Consider the following 20,682-nt stretch of genomic DNA (forward strand, 5'->3'; position numbering starts at 1 on the left):
ATTTATTTTTAGACAGAGGGGAAGAGAGGGAGAAAGAGGAGAGAAACATCAGTGTGTGGTTGCCTCTTGTGTACCCCCAACTGGGGACCTGGTCTGCAACCCAGGCATGTGCCCTGATTGGTAATTGAACTGGCGACCCTTTGGTTCTCAGGCCAGCACTCAATCCGCTGAGCCACACCAGCCAGGGCCCTATACTGATTTTAGATTAGATAAAATATACATATGCTCAGGCATATGTATACATAAGCATACATATGTTGTATACTTTTTAGATTTTAAAAAGTGTATGTTTGAGACAGCTTTAATTTTATTTGTTCTGTGAGCCATCATCGAGTTCCGTGTGTCTACTACCCATTAATCCTACGTTTGCCCTTTGATTCTCTATAAAGTAAGTCTAGACCTTTATCCACATGCAGCTTTTCAAATTTTAGAGGATAATTTGTATTTTAAGTTGTTTATATTATTTGAATGCTGACTTTGTATGAAACTTTTTTTTTTTTTTTGTGCTAGGAATTCTCTTTTCTCTGTCCTTATTCTTGAGAGCTTACTGATAACCAGTTTTACCCCCTTATCTCTGGGTGTGACCAGCTTTCCTGGGTGGCAGTAACCTGGCTATGCAACTGCATGATTAATATCTTTATTTACTTGACCAGAGTCAGTGGGAGAAGGAACAGGTCAGCGGAAGTCAAAAGTTCATCTTTATCCCCCCTCCCCTTTTTTTAAAACGTAAATCAGATTTCTCCCTTTTTTAACTCCATCTTTATCTGTGGCACAAGCCCTTCCCAAACTCATTTCCCAAAGGGGGAAAGTGATTTAATACCCCTTGACTCCTTCTAATTACTATTTACTAGATTCCATATCTGTCCTCCTCCCCTGTGCAAGCCATTATACTGTTCTGCCTGTTAACTTACATATGGTTTCTCTTGAATTTTATTTAAAAACCCTTTATTGTTTTTCTATCTTTATATATAACAGGTTCTCCTCCTCAGAATTCCTTTGTTTATTAGTACTTTCCATGTAAACAGAGTTAAAAGATGCTAAGTACAAAATAGAATATGCTTATTACATGGAAGCAAACAAACTTCACATGCAGAGGAAGGGTGTGCTTATAGCTAGCAGGGGGGAGTTCAAGTCTTTGTGGAGGTGGTAACCCTTGAAATTGACCTACAGCTATGGATATAATTTTGGTCAAGAGGTGGAGAAGTGGGTATTCAGTGCTCAAAGAGCAGCATGGGCAAAGGAAGCCGGAGCCATATTTGGAGAGTTACTTCGCTTTGGCTGTAGCAGCGGGTATCTCCTCAAGTTTGTGCTCAGCTCAGTCTTTTCCGGGTGAACTCCTTTGAGGGCAGGTTCCTATGGTGTAATTAGCACGTTGGTTTTTTGGAATGTAGTGCAGAATTTTAAAACTGTCCTTTTATTCAGTTCGTTCTAAGCAATTTTATCTCTTCTTTCCAACTGATAAGAATCTCACAGTGTCCATTCTGCCAGCCGTCGTATTGGCCCTCAGTGCCAGCTTTGTGTCATCTTTGATGTATTAATAAGGGCTTGCATCTTTCATGAGGACTTTAGTAAAATGTCTTACTGAATGTTACATTAGCTAGAACCTCACGAAATTGCCAATGCACCAGTATTTTCATGTACTAAAATTGGCAATTTCACATGATTCGATCTAGTCGTTTATGGTTACAAAGCTGTAACACGTCATATTGATCAGCATAACCCTGATAATGAAAGTAAATTAATTTGGTTCACCTGTCCTTAGGGACCATTCTTCCTGCTTTGTCTTCTTTATCTCTCGCTAACCATTGATTTACAAAATCCACTCTAGTGTATTACTGGGGTTTAAGCAGTATGTATAGTCTTTGGACATTTGTTATGATTGTTTTATGTCTCTAAATATTTTCACCAGTGCTTTGAGGAACAAAATCTTATCTTGTTTATGGCTTTTTAAGCTCACGAAAAAGAAAATAAGTTTAGCTACAATGATAAAAACAGCTTTTTAGTTATAAAATCTATTAAGGTGTAACAGAGTGGACTTCAGTTTTGTTAACCACCTTGTCACCTTGGTTTCAGACCTAGTAAACCCTCCAACTGAAACAGCTGATTCGTAAAATGTGATATTAAAAAATCTAATTCATTGACTTTTTAAATGTGTAGAAAACTATAAAATAAATTCATAATGTTGATATTAACTATATAATAATAATTTGTTTCTAGAACCTCCCTTCTGGATCATCTCGTGTTGGAGCCATTAAACTTACCTACATTTCAAAGGTAGACTTTCTATGTGTTCAATTACAGTTATGTTTGAATTAAAATCTCTCAGAATGGGAGTGTGAATAAAGGGAGCAAATTTCCTTTCTGTGTCTTTTAATGATGATGGTCTGGTGCATATCATGCTGAAAGTAGTGCCTGATTACTATGTTTAGGATGTTCTTGATAAAATTAGGAAGAATATGGAATTAACTTATAGGATGTAACACTGCAGACGTTAACATTGACTTCTATGGTCAAGTATATGAACAGCAGAGGGGAGACGTCTGTTAACTATTGGGTCCTGTCCCTGGGAAGTGGAAGATATTTTTCTAAGTCTGTACTATACTTATTTAAACTTTCTGATTTTTAAGTCCATTATCTTAGCTTTTTGTTTTTGCTCAACTAGTTTGAACAACTAGTTTTGGGGTTTTTTTTTTGTTTGTTGATTTTTCTAGCATTTTTGCAGCACCATTTTCTTCTTTAAAATTTGGATTTGATATTTCAGGTAGTTCTTATCCTGTGTTTTTTTTGTGTTTCACACAAACGTAATACATTTGTCGATAACTTAGGATATGAGATGTGAAAAGTAGCAACATGATATGATTAAGAAATACACATGTGCACACTGTTATGCACATACTAGAATCTGTCAGCAGCCGTCTTCAGCAGACCAGTTTACAAGTGTGTCTCTGTTTAAAAGATTTTTCATAATAAAGTACTTCGTTATCAGTATAACAATAGAGCTATTCATTCTCACTAATTAAAAAAAAAGCCCTTGAATAAGAAAGATTAAAGGGAAACAATTTATGTTAAAGCCATATACTATAAATTGATGAGACAAATACTGTGTAAGTTTACCTCAAGTGGTCCTGTAAATTAAGACACTTAGTAAATTCTTCAGGGTAGCTCGCAGCTGAAATTCTACAGAGACCAGTGTTGGGAAGCCTGGAACTCCACGGTTAAGTCAGCTCCCGGTCCCCCGTTCGCTTCCTTGCTTGTGGTGAACGTGCACCGTGACACCTCTGTGCTGCCAGCGGTTGGACGCTCGGTGCAGTGGGGTGGACAGGGCCGTTGCATTGGAATGGGCAGTCGAGGGAGACACTGCTCGCGTCTTTCTAAAAACGGGAGCTCTTTTAATTTTTTTTTTTTCAAGGTAAAGTGTGCTTTTACTTTTATTTTTTCCTTTGTATTGGCACTTAATTCATACTTGATTTTAATAAAAGATTGCTGTAGTTTTTTTAACTTTTTTTCTAATTATAGTTCACAGTCAGTATTATGTTGTATTGGTTTCAGATGGAAAAATGGGAGCTCTTTTTAAAAATAAACTGTTTACTAAGCAAGCAGGCTGACCGGCCAGCTGCTTTCCCTTTCTCCACTGCTTCCCTTTTAAGATGTGACCTTCTCCGTGTAGTTCTGTTAACTCTCATCTCTGTCCACAGCTTACAGAAGTTTGAATGGTACAATTTGTACTCACTTTAGACATGCCACTTTTTTCCCCAGAACTTATTCCTGGAACAAACTTTAGAGTGACTCAGACCTGAGAATTTATAGTTGGGATCAGTCAGGAACCTTAGGCTTAGAATTCTTTTTGAAAGTACAAACAGATGCTACAATTATAAGTTCTAACACTGGTCAACAGTATGGCAAATAGTCATGAATGGGCTTCCAAGAGAGCTGCTGTACTTAAAGGGACAGCAGCAGGCAGGTACAGTTCGTTGGGTCACCTTCTCAGAGGAACTATGTGCTCCATTTAGTAAACTGACCCCATTTGCCCAGGATATTCTAATGTACCAGAGAGGGTCCAGTTCAGTTTTGACTTCCTCACTGCAGATTAGTGCCTTCTGGATTACATACTCTCTCCTCCGCCTGCCATCATTTTCTCTTAAGTTCACAGCTAGCTAGAAATGCATAATTTGGGAAGAATTCATAGTTTTGCAGAGTATTCATTGAAGGTATTTTGAAAAATATGTTAAGTTAAAAATATATGTGTGACCTAAAACTTAATAGCTTACTTTCAACTTTCTCACGTGTTCTTTGGAAATAAACAAGATTGTTCAAAGAGAACATAGTAGTAGCAGTTGTTATAAACAGCTTGCTGTCATGCCCTGTATTATTTAATCTGCACTTCTTTCTCAGCTCCCTTTAAAGTTTGATGCTAGATCTGGGTGCTAGATGTGTATGTTGGGAAAGCACGTATGGGAAAGTTTGCACGGTGTTGCAGGCTGGCTGTGGTGCCATATGAAGAAGCGAGTGATTTGCATCTTTCTTTTTAGGTTAGCGATGCAACTAAGCTAAGACCAAAGGCTGAGTTCTGTTTTGGTAAGTAGACATATTTTATATGTTGGTGACTTTTAAAAAAATTTTTATTTACTTATTTTTAGAGAGAGGGAAAGGGAAGGAGAAAGAGTGGGAGAGAAACATCAGTGCGTGGCTGCCTCTCACGTGTCTCCCACTGGGGACCCTGCCGCAACCCAGGCATGTGCCCCGACTGGGAATTGAACTGGTGACCCTTTGCTTCACAAGCCCGTGCTTAATCCACTGAGCCACACCAGCCAGGGCTATATGTTAGTGATTTTAAGTTAGACTTATATAATTACGTATATTGTAAAAGAAAACAGTTGTCAGAAACCACATAACACAAACTAAGGGCTAATGAATTTATTCTAAGGCCAAGTCCCTTGAAGCCTCCATCCAGGTGAAGAATAAAACTACTGCTCTATTACCCATGAAGCCTCTTTCCCTGTCTCGTCCCAGTTGAGACCTCTGCCCTCTGCCAATGTGTAGTCATCACCTAGGTTTTTACAGTGATTACATCCAGCAAGGCTTAAGGACATTTTTTACTCCCTACTTTGTATTATTCCATATTAAATACATAAACAATGAAAAGGATTCTGTTTTCAGCCTGTGGGTCATGAGTTTACAGTGTGGGTAGTTGAGTGACTTTCTGATACGTGTGTGCTGTGCATAGCACCAGGGCTGTGACAGTAACAAGCAGCAGTGCTGCCCTTAAGACTCACAGGCTGGTTGTCTCACAGGCGGATGCAAGGTCAGGTGATTACTGCATTTATTACAGTCACGTGAAGGGGTGTACAGTCTATTCAAGAAGGACAAGGAAGAGCTTCAAGTCCTTATTGGGCATCTTGGGAGCCAGGGGAGCCTCACTGAAGGAGGAAACCCTTGAGCCGGTGGCCAGCCAACCCTGAGCATCCTTTGCCATTGGGCAGAAAAGGGAGGTAGGAGGCCCTCAGGGACAGAGTGGTGCAGGGGCTAGAGCAGGGTGTGCGGGGAACAGTGAAGCTGGAGGGAACGCTGAGAGACTAAAACATAAACGTGGGCAGAAGACACGGCATGATACGATGTTGACTAGAGATTTTTTTCTTAAGGTGAGAAATTAGCATCTAGAAAGCACACATCAGGTGAAGGAAAGTTTTGGGTTTTGTCTGCATAAGAGGGTTTTGATGCAGGTTGATTGGTTAAGTGGCTTTCAGGCGGCCATCCTTACATGAGGGCCTGAATCGGGTGGTGGCAGTGGGGGAAAGAGGAAGGATGAAAAACACTGGGAGGAGAAGTGCAGGGACTTGGTAACTGGATATGTGGGAGTTGAGGGGACAGCAGAGACATTTGTGTAGGTTTGCTTCAAGTAAAGAAATGACTCCAGAGGAGTGATTGATTGATGGGGTGAAAGGTTTGTTAAGGAGTTTGATGGCAGGAAGCAGCCAGATGGAAATGTTCTGGTGACAGTAATTAAGGACTGGATGGAGCTTGAAGATGAAGAATGGAGAAATTTGGAATCTGTTAAAATTGTGGGTGAGCGTTGAAGCTGGAAGAATTGATGTGCTCTCAGAGAGCATGTTAGTGGACATTAGTGATGGGAGGGACAGAAATTAGGAGTGGCCTGCTGATGTCAAAAGGGACTATGTTACATCAAAGCATAGATGTCTTTTGGGGTAGGGTTGACATTAAAGATCTCTGTTCTCTTCTGCGTGAGCAGGGCTGGTTTGTCAGTAGACGGTATGTTAGGGAAAGCGTCTAATAGCGTCTCATACATCAGGCAATAAAATGGGATGTGAACAGGGTGTAACAGCGCCGATCAGAGAAGCCACTGCAATGCTTTTATCACTACTGAGGGACTAAAAAATGTCATGTGTTTGTTACAGATGTATAGTTCAGTTACTAAATAGGAAAATATGCCAGAGCCTCATGAATGAAAGGCTGCTGGGGGCAAGTCAAGTAATAGAACCTTGTATTTTAAAGTGGGTAATACACATGCTTTTGACAAGTTTTTTTTTTCTAATGTGAAATGTGGAACTTATAGTTTGAAGGAATAGGAATCTACAGTAATAGATTTGACGTCAGTTATTGGGGTATTTTAGTTGGGATCAAAGGTTAATTTTTTATTGGTCTGCCAGTGGTTTATTAGTCTTTGGCTGCTAAGGAGGGGTAAAGATGATCATAAGTTGCTTGCCGTTGGAGAGGGAGGCACTGCCTTCTAACATGGAACCACAACTTCTATTCAAGTGGGCAACATAAAGACTTTTCCATCACTATTTCCTCTCAAGTTTCCCAAAATAGTGGGAATAAGAAACACTCAAACTGTCTTCAACGAAACTTGCAGACATCTGTAACCCACAGCGCGTGTATGAAGGTGGACAGTGAATGGTGGAGGAGAGTAGCGAAAAGCTAGCCTTTTTCAGTGTGCTGCCCACTGCCTGCTTCTAGGTGGACTTGGGTACTGGTTAATGTGTAGGGGAGCAGCAGCAAGGAGGGACCAAAAATAGGGACTTCCAACCTCTAGTCCCCTACCCCCACCTGACTCCGTCTGGCAGCCACCCTTTCCCCATCCCAGCAAGAAGTGGCATCTGTATTATCTCCAGAGATGGGATCTTCGAGGCTCTGTGCTTGGGGACACTAGTCCCAGAGAAGGGGAGAGATGAGGCATGAAACCGAAAACAGGATTACACAGAAGTCCATGCACTGTCCAGCTCCAGGACGTTGGGCCGCCAGGTGTGGCTGGGACACCCTAGAGAAGAGAGCCATGGACACTGCCCCCGGGGCGTTCCTGCTAGAGGAGCTTGTTGTCCGGTGAAGCCCGCCAGTCAGCCACCCTGCCCGTGTCCAAGAGAGCTTCCAGTGCCTTGTTTTTAAACATGAACAGGTGGTCCAGGGTTACGTGACATAGAGGAGAGAGAGCCAGCCATCAAATAGAAAAAGGAACGTGAGACAATGGGGAACTCAGGGGAAAAGTCAGGAAAACCTAAAGTAGAACAAAGACAAAAACAGATAATAGGAAGGAAATAAAGAAATTAGAAGTTAAATTAAGGAAGTTCACCATCTGACTAGTACGAAAAGTATAGAGGGAATAGAGAATATGGACAAAGAAATAACAGTAAAATTAATAGTAAAATGCCTCATAATCGTTTGATCCAGTCCTGAACCATAAGCAGTCTGTCCTAGGTGTTGAGATGGTGGTTGTTGGCAGTCAAGCTAATATTTGCGCTTTGGGTTTTATACTTACGATATATTCAGTCTGTCGGTAAAGATTTGAAGTGAAATAAAGAAGTCCTAGGTGAGAAGGTAGTAGAAACACCAGCCTCTGGGGTCATTGCACACGAAACCCTTGCTTTCAATGTGTAACAGCTTGGAGGTCTCATGCAGTTGTTTCAGTGATTATTATTCAGAGTTTTGTTTCTTCCTTTCCCTGTGTCCCTCCCCTGACATGGCTAATATGACACTTTTTAGTAATTTGCTTTACATTTTTCGTGATGCTTTTGTATTTGGAAATCTGTAGATGATGATGGTGATGAAGAAGATCTGTTTTGTCCCAAGCACTATACTAGTTTCTTTACACACATTACCTCCATTCCTCAAGGAAGGGATGGGGGACATTCCATTTCGTAGAGGAGAAAAAAGGGGCTCAGAGAGATTGAACAGTTTTATAAGACGACATTGTTAGTAGGTCATGTGCTAGCCGGGTCTGACTGACTGGGCTCTGATTTTGTAACCCCCACCATATCGCCATGTTCCTTCCTGCCCTGAAATGATATTTAGGGCACAGGAACTTTTATTCAGACTGCAAGGTGTGCTAAGAGTGTTTTTGGAGGTATATTTGCCCCTCTTCTGTCCCCTGAAAGAAGTTCATATATAATGTTATTTACTCAAAAAGGTATGTATTAAGCACTTGCTTTGTAGCAGGTGTAGTGCTTAGAGTTTCAAATTCTTTAGATGTTCTCTGCAGATGCCCAAAATAATTTTTTTACAAATATTTTAAAAATATTTTACAAATATTTTATTTATTGTTATTTTAGAGGGGAAGGGAGGGAGAAAGAAAGGGAGAGAATCATCGATGGGTCGCCTCTTGCATGCTGGCCCCCAGCCCAGGCCTGGCTCCTGACCTGGAACAGGACCAGCGCCCTGTCCACAGAGACGCACCAGCCAGGGTGAAACACAGTTTTGAGAGGAGGAAGCCATTATGAGGAGCGCTTGACTTTAGCCTAAATGTGAAAAAGATTATGAAATGGTGCTTTACTGATTGTTAGAAATTAAAAACGTAAGCTAAATACTGACATTGTCCTAGTGAGTCACTAATTTATTTTCACTTATATTTGTGGCATTTATAACTTCTCCCATCCCTAGTAAGACATAAAAGAACTGATTTACAGTGTTTAAATTTTTTCAGTTTGGCCCTGGCTGGTGTGGCTCAGTGGATTGAGCGCTGCTTGACTGCAAAGCAAAAGGTCACTGGTTTGATTCCCAGTCAGGACACATGCCTGGGTTTTCGGCCAGGTCCCCAGTAGGGGGCATGTGAGGGGTAAACACACTTTGATGATTCTCTCCCTCTCTTTATCTGTCCCTTCCCCTCTCTCTATAATAAATAAATAAATCTTTAAAAAGATTTTTTTTTAGTTTTCAGACCACTTGTTTTATAGCATTCCATGAGAAACAATTTGCTTTCCTAAGACCCTCATCTTAATTCAAGTAAGCGCTCGTTTGGTGTCTTGATCTCAGTTCTGCTTTCAAAATCTTGTGCATTTGAGAAACAGCCTTTTCTTTGAGGGCTTTCGTTGCCCCCTTCCTTTGGTCATACCGAACTGAGTGCTAGGACACTATGTAAAATTTCGACGGAGACTTCTGGAAGTTATTCTTATATTTCAAAAATTCTAGCCGTAGCTATTCAGATGCCTTCACTCCTAGAATGATCCTTGTTTTTTAAAAAATGCACATGACACATAACTAATAAGCCTTAGTATCAGAGTTGAGTGGTGGTTTGTAGACAACTGTGCAGACAGAGGAGGTCTTCGCTTCAGTCACTAAATGGGCATATAGAAATTTAATTGCATAGAAGTTCTACATGTGTTCATATTTTAAATATAAAATATACATGTGCTAGAGAGATACAGATGTTTATTTTTATAATTTTGGGGATATTTAAAAAATATGATACGAAAGCTAGAGTCATTAAAGCAAAAGGTTGATAGAAAATTCCTGTTTGGATAGAAAATTACTGTTTGATAAGAGATACCATGAACAGTGAAAAGAAGAATGACACTTGATAAAGTACTTGGAATGAAACAGGAAAAATTCCTATGAAAGTTCTTATAAATCACTCAACAATAAATGAACAACTCAGGAGAAATATGGGTAAGGAGAATACATAAAGCCCACAAATATATATGGCCAATAAGCATATAAAACTAACTTGTTTCAATCGTCAGTGGAATTCAAATTTATTTATATTTTTAAATCTAAAATTCTCATTTTAATTGAATTTACTGAGGTATAGAAATACACATCATCTGTATGTTATAGCGTGTGTTCACCAACATAAGTCACGTGTCTATTCATCACCTACAGCAATTTATCCCCTCTTCACCCTTTCCTACCTCCCTGCCACCTGAATTCAAATTTAAATAAGGTATAATTACTCACCAATTAGGTAGTCAGAGAGTGCTCAGGATCAAGGTCCTGGCAGGAAAACCCACCTCACCAGGTATTTCAAACCCTGGGGATTCGTTACAGGGTATTGGTTACTCAGCTGTGGGAAGGCTGAAGGAGCACAGAAGGAGGGCTCAAGTGAGGCCAGAGGAATCCACAAATTAGAAACTGCTGGAAGCAGCTACCACCCCCAGGGTTGGAGAGAAATAATGGGAGAGAAGTAGTTTCACCAGAACCTTGGGAGGAGTGGCCACGGGAGCTGGCGATTGACATCTGCTAGGACTGCGAGGCCGCTGTGGGGAGCAGACTATCTGGTTGTGCCTTGCTGCTCCTACTGCTGCAGCAGCTGCTCCGAGGCCTCCTCCTCTTCCTCCTCCTCCTCCTCCTCCTTCTCCTCTTCCTCCTCCTCCTCCTCCTCCTCCTCCTCTTCCTCCTCCTTGAGGGAGGTTGGCTACAGCAGTAGTCTGCATAGTTGGTAAGAGTGTAAAATAAGTTTCTAATATCTACAAGAATTTTCACTGTGAATTCCTTTTGATACAAGTCTATATTAAGAAATTTATCCTATAGAAATGCTAGCCTAAGTATGGAGAAATGTGTGTATATGATGTTTCCTTGGGCTATTTTATATAATTTCAAAAATTGGAAATAGCCTAAGTGTTCATCATTAGGGGATGGGCTGAATGTATTGTGGTATTTCTGCTTAGTGAGAAATATGGCCATTATAAAGGAGAGTTTACCTATGTTATTGGTGATAGCAGTATTATATATGGTTTTACATTTTGTCAAATCCGAGAGAGTTACAGTATTGATTACAGTGTGGTTTTTCAACTATTGTAAACATCAACTTAGAGGTAACAAGTGTAAAATTTTGTGTATTGTAGTTTATTTTTTTCTCTCAACAGTTATGAACGCAGGGATGAGGAAATATTTTCTACAAGCTAATGATCAGCAAGACCTAGTAGAATGGGTAAATGTGTTGAACAAAGCTATAAAAATTACAGTAAGTATTTGTATTTTAACAATTTTAATGTCAATGTAATGTTCACATTTTGAAAATACACCTACTGAATAATAACTGAATTACTCATAGGTTGCATATTCAAAGTTTATTTAAGAGAGGTGTTTATAATGTGAATAAATGCCTTTTTAAGCCCATGCTGCGTTGCCATAGACTTTAGCTGCGGTGTATAATGTTTCTAGGGGAAATCGCATGCGAGAGTTCTACGTTGAGGATCTTTTTCTCCTCTGGGAGGAAGAGGCTTCCTGCCGCCCACCCAGGGAACAGGCGTAGGCATTCATTCCGGTCTTCTGTGTGACTGGGGCTGCTGTTAGGCAGGGCCTGGGCTGGGGGTGAGGGTGAAGGGCCAGGGGGAGGGGGGGGTGAAGTGCAGGCTTAGGAATGGATCTGAAGAGCTGTGGCCCCCAGAGGCTTCCGCCCATGTGGCCCTCGGGGAGTTCATTTGTCTGAGGCTCTAAACTTCTTGGTGCACCCACCTTTTTCGCCTGCGTTCCAGAGCTTGCTGCCCTCGTGCGCCTTTTCTGTGCCGCAGCTTCTGCTTCCTGGGCTTCTCTCTTTGGTTTTCTGATGAACACTAATCAGTATTGAGTATTTACAGTGTGCCAGGCCTCGCACCGAAGGTTTACCTAAATTAGGGGAAACATGAGGCTTAGAAGGATTGGCCAACTGTTACAAACTTCATAACTGGTTGGTTGTGGAGCTGCGAGCCAAACCCAGTCTGTGTGACTGTGGACCTCACTGGGAAGCACGTGACTGCTGCTTTCCGCGATAGCACCCTTCCTTTACTCTGTCCCTGAAGCAAAAACAGGCTTTTGAAAGAGAGCTTACAGCTGATGGTAAGCAAGGAAATGGGTTCTGGCCCCTGGTTTTCCTTGTATTTTCCTCTTTACACACTGGTAGAGAAGCCCATGGTAGGCCCACATGGAAAGGGTGAGGGAGGAATTCCCATGTGAGCCTGTGTGTTTTTACTGAAGTGCAGTTACTTTACTGACCCCAAACAACTTACTCTCAGAAAACATATGCCTAGAAAGTCAGCATATGTTAGAGTCTATATTTACATCACAACACAATAAAGAGTTAATGTAACAAAGCTGTTCTCAGAGTTAGGTTGAAATTTTCTGTCTCGCACGAGAACAGCTTGCTACCACATGACAGAAAACACCCACGCACCGCATCTGATCTGTCCGTGAAGCAGAAGTTATTTTAGGTTTGTGCACTTTCAAGAAGGCAAATTTTTAACTGATTCAGAGTACAAATTCTTAAAAAGTTTTCACTGACTTTTAAGAAAAATGAAAAACGTCATGTTTATTTTTAGAGAGGGAAATGGAGGGAGAAAGGAGAGAAACGTGGGTGTGAGAGAGAAGCACAGACTGGTTTCTCACTTGCGCTCCAACTAGGGACCCGACTCACAGCCCAGGCACGTGCCCTGCCCAGGGATCGAACCAACAGCCTTTCGCCGTGCAGGATGAGGCCCAGCTAACGCGGATGGTTTTTAACTCTTCTAATAAATGTCCCTTACTTGGAAAGTTTCCTTAGACTACATCTAGAAGCTTTACCGAATTAATTAACTTTTTACAATTGCAGTAATAAGCAGCACAGGTTTCTTGGTGCTTTAAGAGGAAAAGTGGTGAAGGGTCTCAGGCTTTTTCTCTTTTGAAGTAACAGCAGCACAGGCAGTGAGACCTCGCCTGCCTGCCCTTGATGCCTGCCGTCTGCCTGGAGAGCCCTTTTCTGACTCTAATTAGTCAGCTGGCTTTTTTTCCTGTCCTAAAAATGTTTAATGGCTGAATATGAACTAATTTTTATTAGAATTTTTAGGGAAGTTGCTATATTTGTGGCTGTTTTGCTTATGTTTTTCCTAGGGGAAAAGATGATTATAATTTCGCTGATTTTTTAATTATAAAATGTAGTTCTGAGTTAATTCTTGGATTCTGCTGTTGGAATTATGCTATATTTAGCATTTTACTTTAAGGACACATTAGAAGCAGTGGGCTTAACATCATAGGCAAGGATTTTTAATATACTGTCATTTTGAGAAGGAAAATGGAAAACCAATATAAGTTTCAGTATACTTCTGGGAGGATATTAAAGGTTTTTCTCAGGAAATTCTCGTGATGGTCAAACTCTAGGCTTCTTGGAAGAGGGACGGCTCCTCCTCGGGGCACTGTTGAGCGGCACACTTGAGTCAGGTGGCTCCAGTGAGGCATTTTCTCTCTGGTTTCACCTTCTCTTACTGCTGTTTGCTGTTCGTGATGGGATAACTTGGCCACATTTTCTTAGTCAAAATAATTTAAATAGATGATGCTGCTCATTAGGAAACCCTACAGGCTTCCTTAGTGAATTGTTTTGGGGGTGGAGTCCTTGTAGCCCTTTCGCTCTTAAGTATTTATTTGAATCTCGTTAAGTAAAATTTGTCCAAGATTGTGCTGCCTGTAAAAAGCACTCCACGACCTGCAGCCTCTTAGAAACTGACAAGGACTCAGGATGCATCTCCTTCCAGTGCATTTCTCCTCCTTTCCTTTCCTTTCTTTTGTCTCTGCCAGTGACTGGCATTGTCCTGTAAATGCAGATGCGGGGGGGGGGGGGGGGGGGGGGCGGTGTGCTGGCTGGGCTTGAGGTCAGAGGAGAAATAAGAGGGAGTTTCAGAATCACCCGAGAGACAAGCTTCTTGTGTCCATAAATTACATGTATGTGGAGTGGAAACTGCCAGAGCTCCTCAAAACCAGGTGTGCCCAGTGTTTTGCAGAAAGTGTCTTTGTAAAGCCTTGTCTGCAAACACCACTGGGTACCTGGTTTCCCCGGACCTGGTGGGACTGGCGTGATAAAGAGAATAGAGTTTGGAGCTGTGTTTCTCAAAGTGTGGAAACTCCCACCTCAAAAATGTCTGGTGTTTTTACTTAAAGTGAACTTTTGTGGACTGCACCGTAGATTTATTGAATCAGAATTTCTGGGTATGGAGCTGAGAATCCGAAGTTTTTCATAGTATTCCTGGGTGATACTTCTCACACAGTAAAACTTGAGAAACTGCACTGCTTTGAAATCAATAAACAGTTTGGGTCTTCAGATGCGGTGTGAATGGTGTCCCCTGTAGCTGTGCCAGGACCTTGTTGGCAGAATTAACTGTGTGGCAGACAAGCTATTTAATTTTAAATTACATGCGTTTACACCTTTACTCCTGTGCCGGTTGGTAGTGTTTGTCATAATTTTTCTGATAGACTGCAAGATCTTCAGATGCCTTTTAAATCATTGGTGAGAGGTTAAATATCATGTTCAACATCATAATTGGTGCCGAGCATACTTTATTACATTTTATTCAAACCTTAAAAATTTATAATTCAGATATAGACCACATGAAACAGTCTATTGATAGAAATAGTAGTTAACCATGGGCCTTATTCCCTGATTAGGCCATGTAAGAAAAATGTATGTTAAACACTTTAACATAAAGTAAAAATGAAACATTTTTAACATTTAAAAAAATAAAATGTATGCTAAATACTTGTAATGCCTTTGATTCCATTTAGTGAGGTATTTGGATATGAAATTCATATATTAACAGTCACTGTTTATTCTTGTGAGTGATTTGTTACTGATATAGATGTTGGAATTCTTTTTAAAATTCCTAGTAAATTTTAAGTTGTTTTGAGCATTTTGACTTTTAATTTATAAATATTTTGTTCTTTTCTTCCTCCTTTTGGATTTTTCTATTGAGTCAGCCCTCCAACATTTATTGACTGCTAAGTATGTTTTCAGTAACAGACACCGCCCCAAAGCTAGTGCTGCCAAGTGCGCTGCCGTCCTGTCCTCAGGGACACGGCGCGTCTGGAATGGGAAGGAGGGAGGAAAGGATGGCGGCACAGAGCTGCAGTACGACGACGAGTGACAAACAGGCGTCAGGGAGCAGCTGAGTGTGGAAGACGTGAGACTGAGCTCCGGTGTCACGCCTTCCCTGGTGCCTCCGCGTCTGTCGTTTTCCTGCTGCAGTGAAGCTCTGCCCTGTGCATAGGGTTGGATAGGAGGGTGAAATGAGAAAGGTGTGAAATGGTACCTGCCCGAGGAAGCAAGTGTTCTGTAAATTGTGGCTGTGTTATAAACATTGTTGTAACTGAAAATGTAGTGTGAGAGCTTATTAAATAGTTACATACACATGCTATCAGTAATTTTTATACATGTTAGGCTTACGTAAATAGACTAAACTGGAAATTCTGTGATAAAAGAGGGTATCATATGTAATACTGGTTGCAAAACCATTCGCCCGACTTACTGTTTCAGGTGCCAAAGCAGTCAGACTCACAGCCTCATTCTGAAAACCTGAGTCGCCAAGGAGAATGCGGGAAGAAGCAGGTGTCGTACAGAACGGACATCGTTGGCGGTGTCCCTATCATTACTCCCACTCAGGTAGCAAATGCATCCCTCTCCTGCTTGATGCTTTCATGATGCAGATTGATTTCAGTGCCGCTATCAAAATTAAAACAAGACATCTCCTGAATTAATGCAGTACAGTAGTCAGTTAACACAAAAAACTCGAATATTTGGTTATTTCAGAAGTATGTTGTAAAAAATTTAGAAATCACAGATAAACAAGACTTGGTATTTCGTGGTTTTTTCCTGAGCCTTTCTTTTGTGTACTTTTATCCTCAGAAATGGAGATATAGTTGAACCTTAAACAACACAGGTTTGAACTGCACTGGTCTGTCTGTACACAGATTTGTTTTCATCCCCGATTGGGGTCCTTCAATGCAGAGGGCTGACTTCCTGCGCTGACTACACCATTTCACACGGGGCCTGAGTGTCTGGTGTCGGCATGTGCAGGGGATTGTGGAACCAGTGCCCTGCACATACGAGGGACTATTATTTATTTATTTATTTTTAGGCGGAAGGGAAGGGAAGGAGAGAGGGAGAGAAATACCATTGTGTAGTTCCCTCTTGTGCGCCCCCTCCTGGGGAACTGTCCTGCAACCCAGGCATGTGCCCTGACTGGGAATCAAACCAGGGACCTTTTGGTTCATAGGCCGCACTCAATCCACTGAGCTACACCAGCCAGGGCACCTTTTTTTTTTTTTTTTTTTTACAGAGTGGGGAAGGAAGGGAGAAGGCGAAGGAGAGGGAGAGAAACATCACTTTGAGAGGGAAACGTATTGGTTGCCTCCCATGCATGCGTATCTCAGCTGGGAGCTAGACCTGCATCTCAGGCATGTGCTGGACCTGAATGGAACTGGTGACCCTTCTCTTTGCTGAAGGATGAGACTGAGCCTCATCAGTCAGGGCTCCAGTGTCGGTTTTGATAATCCAGTTACAGAGTATCCCTGTTTGGGGGCATCGTTTGAAGGGTGTTTAGCACTCTGAATCTTAAAAAATAACTTTTTGTAAATCTATATAATTACTTCAAGATACAAAGTTAAACCTCCACCCCCTTCCCACCACACAAGCACACACACACATAGCACAGGTTGCAGGACTTATGCAGAACAAGAGAAATACAAATCTGTGGTTTAATCAGTGATGGGAAAGTTAGGATTGAGTATCTCAAATTATTAGAAAACTTTTTACTTGCAAATCTGTGCTCTTAGGTAAAGTTGAAGATTTCTATTAGGAAACAACATGACCTACAAGTGTGACTTTTTTCCTTTAAATTTAAAAACTTTCCAGTGATGGTTTGCAGTCAGTGCTGTCTTTCTTCTATTAGTTTTGGGTGCCCAGCACGGTGGCTGGACAGCGTGCCCTTGACAGAGCGCTCCTCCGATGGGTCCGGTGCCCGCCTGGCACTGAGCCTGGCTGTCGCAGTCTTACCGACCATGTTTCCGTTCCGGTGCTGCACTACAGGTTTGCTCTGAAGCCAAACACACAGGGAAACAGGGTGTCTCTTTTTTGCTTCATTGTAGAAAGAAGAAGTAAATGACTGTGGTGACGGTATTGACAGAAATCATCTGAAACGGTCGCAAAGCCATCTTCCCTACTTTACCCCTAAGCCTCCTCCGGACAGCGCGGTTATCAAAGCTGGCTATTGTGTAAAGCAAGGGGCGGTGGTGAGTAGCTGACCAGAATGTGTGCAGTAAAGAAGCTTGAGTGGCAGGAGCGGACTCAGCACACGAATTGTTCGTTTTGTGAAAGACCCAAAGTGCGAGATGAGCATGCCGAGGAGTCAGGAGGTGGAATAAGGGTTATTCTGTGTTCATAACTCAGTGCTGTTATTTTCTTGGTCTCTGAGCAGCTGGGTAAATGAATGCTTATACCACTGACCTTCTGTTTTAAATGAGCTTTCCTAACAGTTTTATTTATTTCAAAACATTTTTCTCTTGATCTCCACACCCACCTTGGGAGTGGCTCAAGGAAAGAGCAGGAAAGGGGCGGGTGTGGAAGTCAGCCCAACACTCAGTTTGGTGTTGGGCTGATTTCATTTGCAAGCTCTGGGACCTTGGGCTACACTACCTCTCAGCCTCTCAGTTTCTTTGGAAGGAAAGCCGTACATAAAACACGCCGTCCCGAAGGGTTTCTGAAGGAGGTAGACACGAGGGCACTCAGCACGGCGCCTGGTCCTTGGCGAGCGCTGGTACGGGTCAGCCAGACATTCCCACACGACCGGGTCCAGGGTGGGGCTGCAGGGAGAGCTGAGTGCATCTCCCAGTGTTTCTGAGGTGCCAAAGTGCCTTTTAAAGATGTGAGTCGTTCTCTCTGGGTCAGGTAAATCTTTAGAATTTTGTAAGGAAGTAAACCTTAAAGTTTTCAAATAAATGAAGAGAATTCTGAAGTGAAGAAAGACTGCAAGCTTATCAGCAGTTTCTTTTTTCTTCCCATCCTCCCTTCCTCCCTTGCTCTCTATTTTTTAAAAAAAGATTTTATCTGTATTTGTTAGAGGGGAATGGAGGAAGAAAGAGGGAGGCGAGAAACATTGACCAGGTTGCCTCTGACACACCCCCAACTGGCTCATAACCCAGGCATGTGTCCCGAATGGAATCAAATCGAATCAAACCTTCGACCTTTTGGTCCGTGGGGCCATTCCCAATCTACTGACCCACACCAGCCAGAGCTACTGGCAGTTTCTTTGTTTTCACATCTCTTCCGATTAGCTTAGGTCAGCCAGGGGAAGGTTCTTTCAGTCCTAATTGTTTGGCCTTCTTTTTTGAGCATTCTTTAGGTTGAGGGAAATGAAGGTGGGGCTGGAGGTTTCTTACTCTCTCGTGTCTGCAGAGAAGTCTGAGTCCTCCAGCTGTGACTAGCTTGAGTGTTAGGGCTTTTAAGGAGATGTTCCTTTCTTTTGTTTTTCAAAAAATTTATGTTAGAGAGAGACGCATTGATTTGTTGTTTCATTTATTTGTGCACTCATTGGTCTATTCTTGCGTGTGCCCTGAGTGGGGACGGGGACGGAGCCACAACCCTGATGTGCTGGGAAGATGCTCTGACCAACTGAGCACCCGGCCGGGGCCAGGAGACACTCTTTTCTTTGAGTTTTACTCTCAAGTCCAAAATACCAGCCCTGTGAGAGATCAAAGTACTTTCACAAAAGCTATGTTTCACTGACAAAGTAGGCTCACTTTTTAAAATATTTATTGTTTTACCACTAAGTATCAAGTACTTACAGAAAGACTTGTGCGTTTTGTGAGTATAGATGGAGAAACTCAATGTGGTTTAATAACATTTCCTGTTCTTGCTCTTGAACTCTTGAGAGCATTTATTTTATGGGGGTTTGAGGGTGGAGAGGATGGGGAAGTGCTTTGTTCGAACTTTTAGAGCATTAAAAATATGACACTGTATTATAAAATCATATGATAAAAGCTGAAAGCCAGTCACCAAGGGTGAATTAGCAGTTCAAGGCCTAAGTAGCAAAAAAAATGAAATTTCATGTATCTTCTCATTATGGGAGGGTAGTGCGAGTTTTTTAGTGCTTAACATTTCCAGTTGTGGGTTCGTTTCAGACTAATTAAATGGTTATTAACATTTGACATTCTTAAAAACAGAAGTCTTATGTCTGTGTTCATCTCTGGTAGATGAAAAACTGGAAGAGAAGATATTTTCAATTGGATGAAAACACAATAGGCTACTTCAAATCTGAACTGGTATGTTGCTCTGTCATAAATGTTGTTTTTATATGTTTGAGAAGTATTACACTGTGGTGATTTCTATATACATATATGTGATTTATTTCTCTGGTTTTCTGTTTTTTAAAATAATTAAAATCTGGTTTTGAGAGGTACATACAATTCATTTTTGTTGTGATGCTTTGGTAAGTGGTATTTTTCTTAAATATACCTTAAATTAAAAAGATCGTATTTTCCAAGACATTCCACCTTGAAGGAATTAAAATGTCTGAAACCCCTCCCCACTCCCCGCCCATCTGCCAGTTTCCTTAAAGGGGTGCTGGTAGAGGCGGTAGAGGAATTGAGTCCCTCAGAGCCAACATTCAGCCCTCGCTATTTCCGCCTTTCTTCTGCAGCCCCTCTTCACACTTTCTTTTCCCATCAGATTCACTTTTGAGTTCCTTCATGTGAGATGTTTTGTTCTCTCTGAAGGTAGAAATAGATTGCATTTCTTTTTCATTGGTTTGAGTAACATCCTTATTTAAAACTTTCTGGTCCTGTGACCTGAGTTTTGCAATAGATTGTTGGATAAATTGCATACGGTTCTACACTCTGCACATCTGGTCTACCTCTTACTGTTTTATGGGCCCTTTGGAGGGGAACCATGTGTTTCATTTGAACGAAGGCCCAGGAACAGCACCGTGGAACTTCGTACACTGGTGGCAGTGTCCTGTGTGCGCATTGGCCAGGTGTTCCGGCTACGTGTGGTGGTTGAGCGCTGGGAATTTGGCTAGTGTGGCTGAGGAACCTCACTTTATATAATTTCAGAATTAAAACTGATTATATCTAATACTTATAAATTTAAACTTACAGCTAGTGGTTGCTGTATTGGACAGCAGAGCACTGGAGAGTAAGAAGAGACTATTTTAAGGTTCATTGCAGGTGTCTGTTCTTCTGAAAGCATCCGAGTTGCTTTAAGTGCTTCTCTTTACCCATTATGGTACCTGATTACCATGTCTATCAACTGCTTACTCACTCTGTTTTGTAACTGTGTGCATACTTGTCCTTACCAGGTAACTGCTATATGAGCCTCTTTAGGGAAGATTTTCTTTGCACCCTTTTGTGAATGCAGCTCCTAGTACTTGGTAGAGATAATCACTAGGTGTGTTTGAATGGATGGGAAATGACATGGCATAACAGGAATAGCCACTTTAGCCAATGTAGCATGGGAGCCTCTCTCACACTTCAAATTCTAAGAGCCTCAACTGGAAGTGCTAGTTACTTGGTGCAAAAAACACCAGCCTCAGTGTCTCAGAAGGCCACAGATGTGCTTGGTCAGCAGGTCGATTCATTGCTTTTTTTTTTTTTAAAGGTTTATTTATTTTTAGAGAAAAGGGAGGGGAAGGAGAAAGAGAGAGAGAGAAACATTGATGTGTGAGAGAAACATGAACTGGTTGTGTC

The 20,682-nt window shown here is 41.6% G+C and overlaps 1 protein-coding gene across 6 annotated transcripts in view; it reads left to right on the forward strand.

The window, feature by feature from the left end:
• Window positions 1-20,682, forward strand: part of PLEKHA1 (pleckstrin homology domain containing A1) — a 47,533-nt gene that overhangs the window by 13,841 nt on the left and 13,010 nt on the right. For 5 of the 6 annotated variants that reach the window (XM_053668490.1, XM_053668491.1, XM_037164828.2 and 2 more), the window contains exons 3-8: window positions 2,218-2,274; window positions 4,530-4,575; window positions 11,091-11,188; window positions 15,479-15,604; window positions 17,089-17,232; window positions 19,192-19,260. In XM_053668490.1, the coding sequence (XP_053524465.1) occupies window positions 2,218-2,274; window positions 4,530-4,575; window positions 11,091-11,188; window positions 15,479-15,604; window positions 17,089-17,232; window positions 19,192-19,260 (540 nt within the window). The remainder of the gene's footprint in view (window positions 1-2,217; window positions 2,275-4,529; window positions 4,576-11,090; window positions 11,189-15,478; window positions 15,605-17,088; window positions 17,233-19,191; window positions 19,261-20,682) is intronic. The other variant, XM_037164833.2, reaches the window with a different exon arrangement.

The sequence above is a fragment of the Artibeus jamaicensis genome, unplaced genomic scaffold (genome assembly GCF_021234435.1).
Source record: "Artibeus jamaicensis isolate MK-2021 breed Jamaican fruit bat unplaced genomic scaffold, CSHL_Jam_final contig_490, whole genome shotgun sequence".
Classification (NCBI taxonomy): Eukaryota; Metazoa; Chordata; class Mammalia; order Chiroptera; family Phyllostomidae; genus Artibeus; species Artibeus jamaicensis.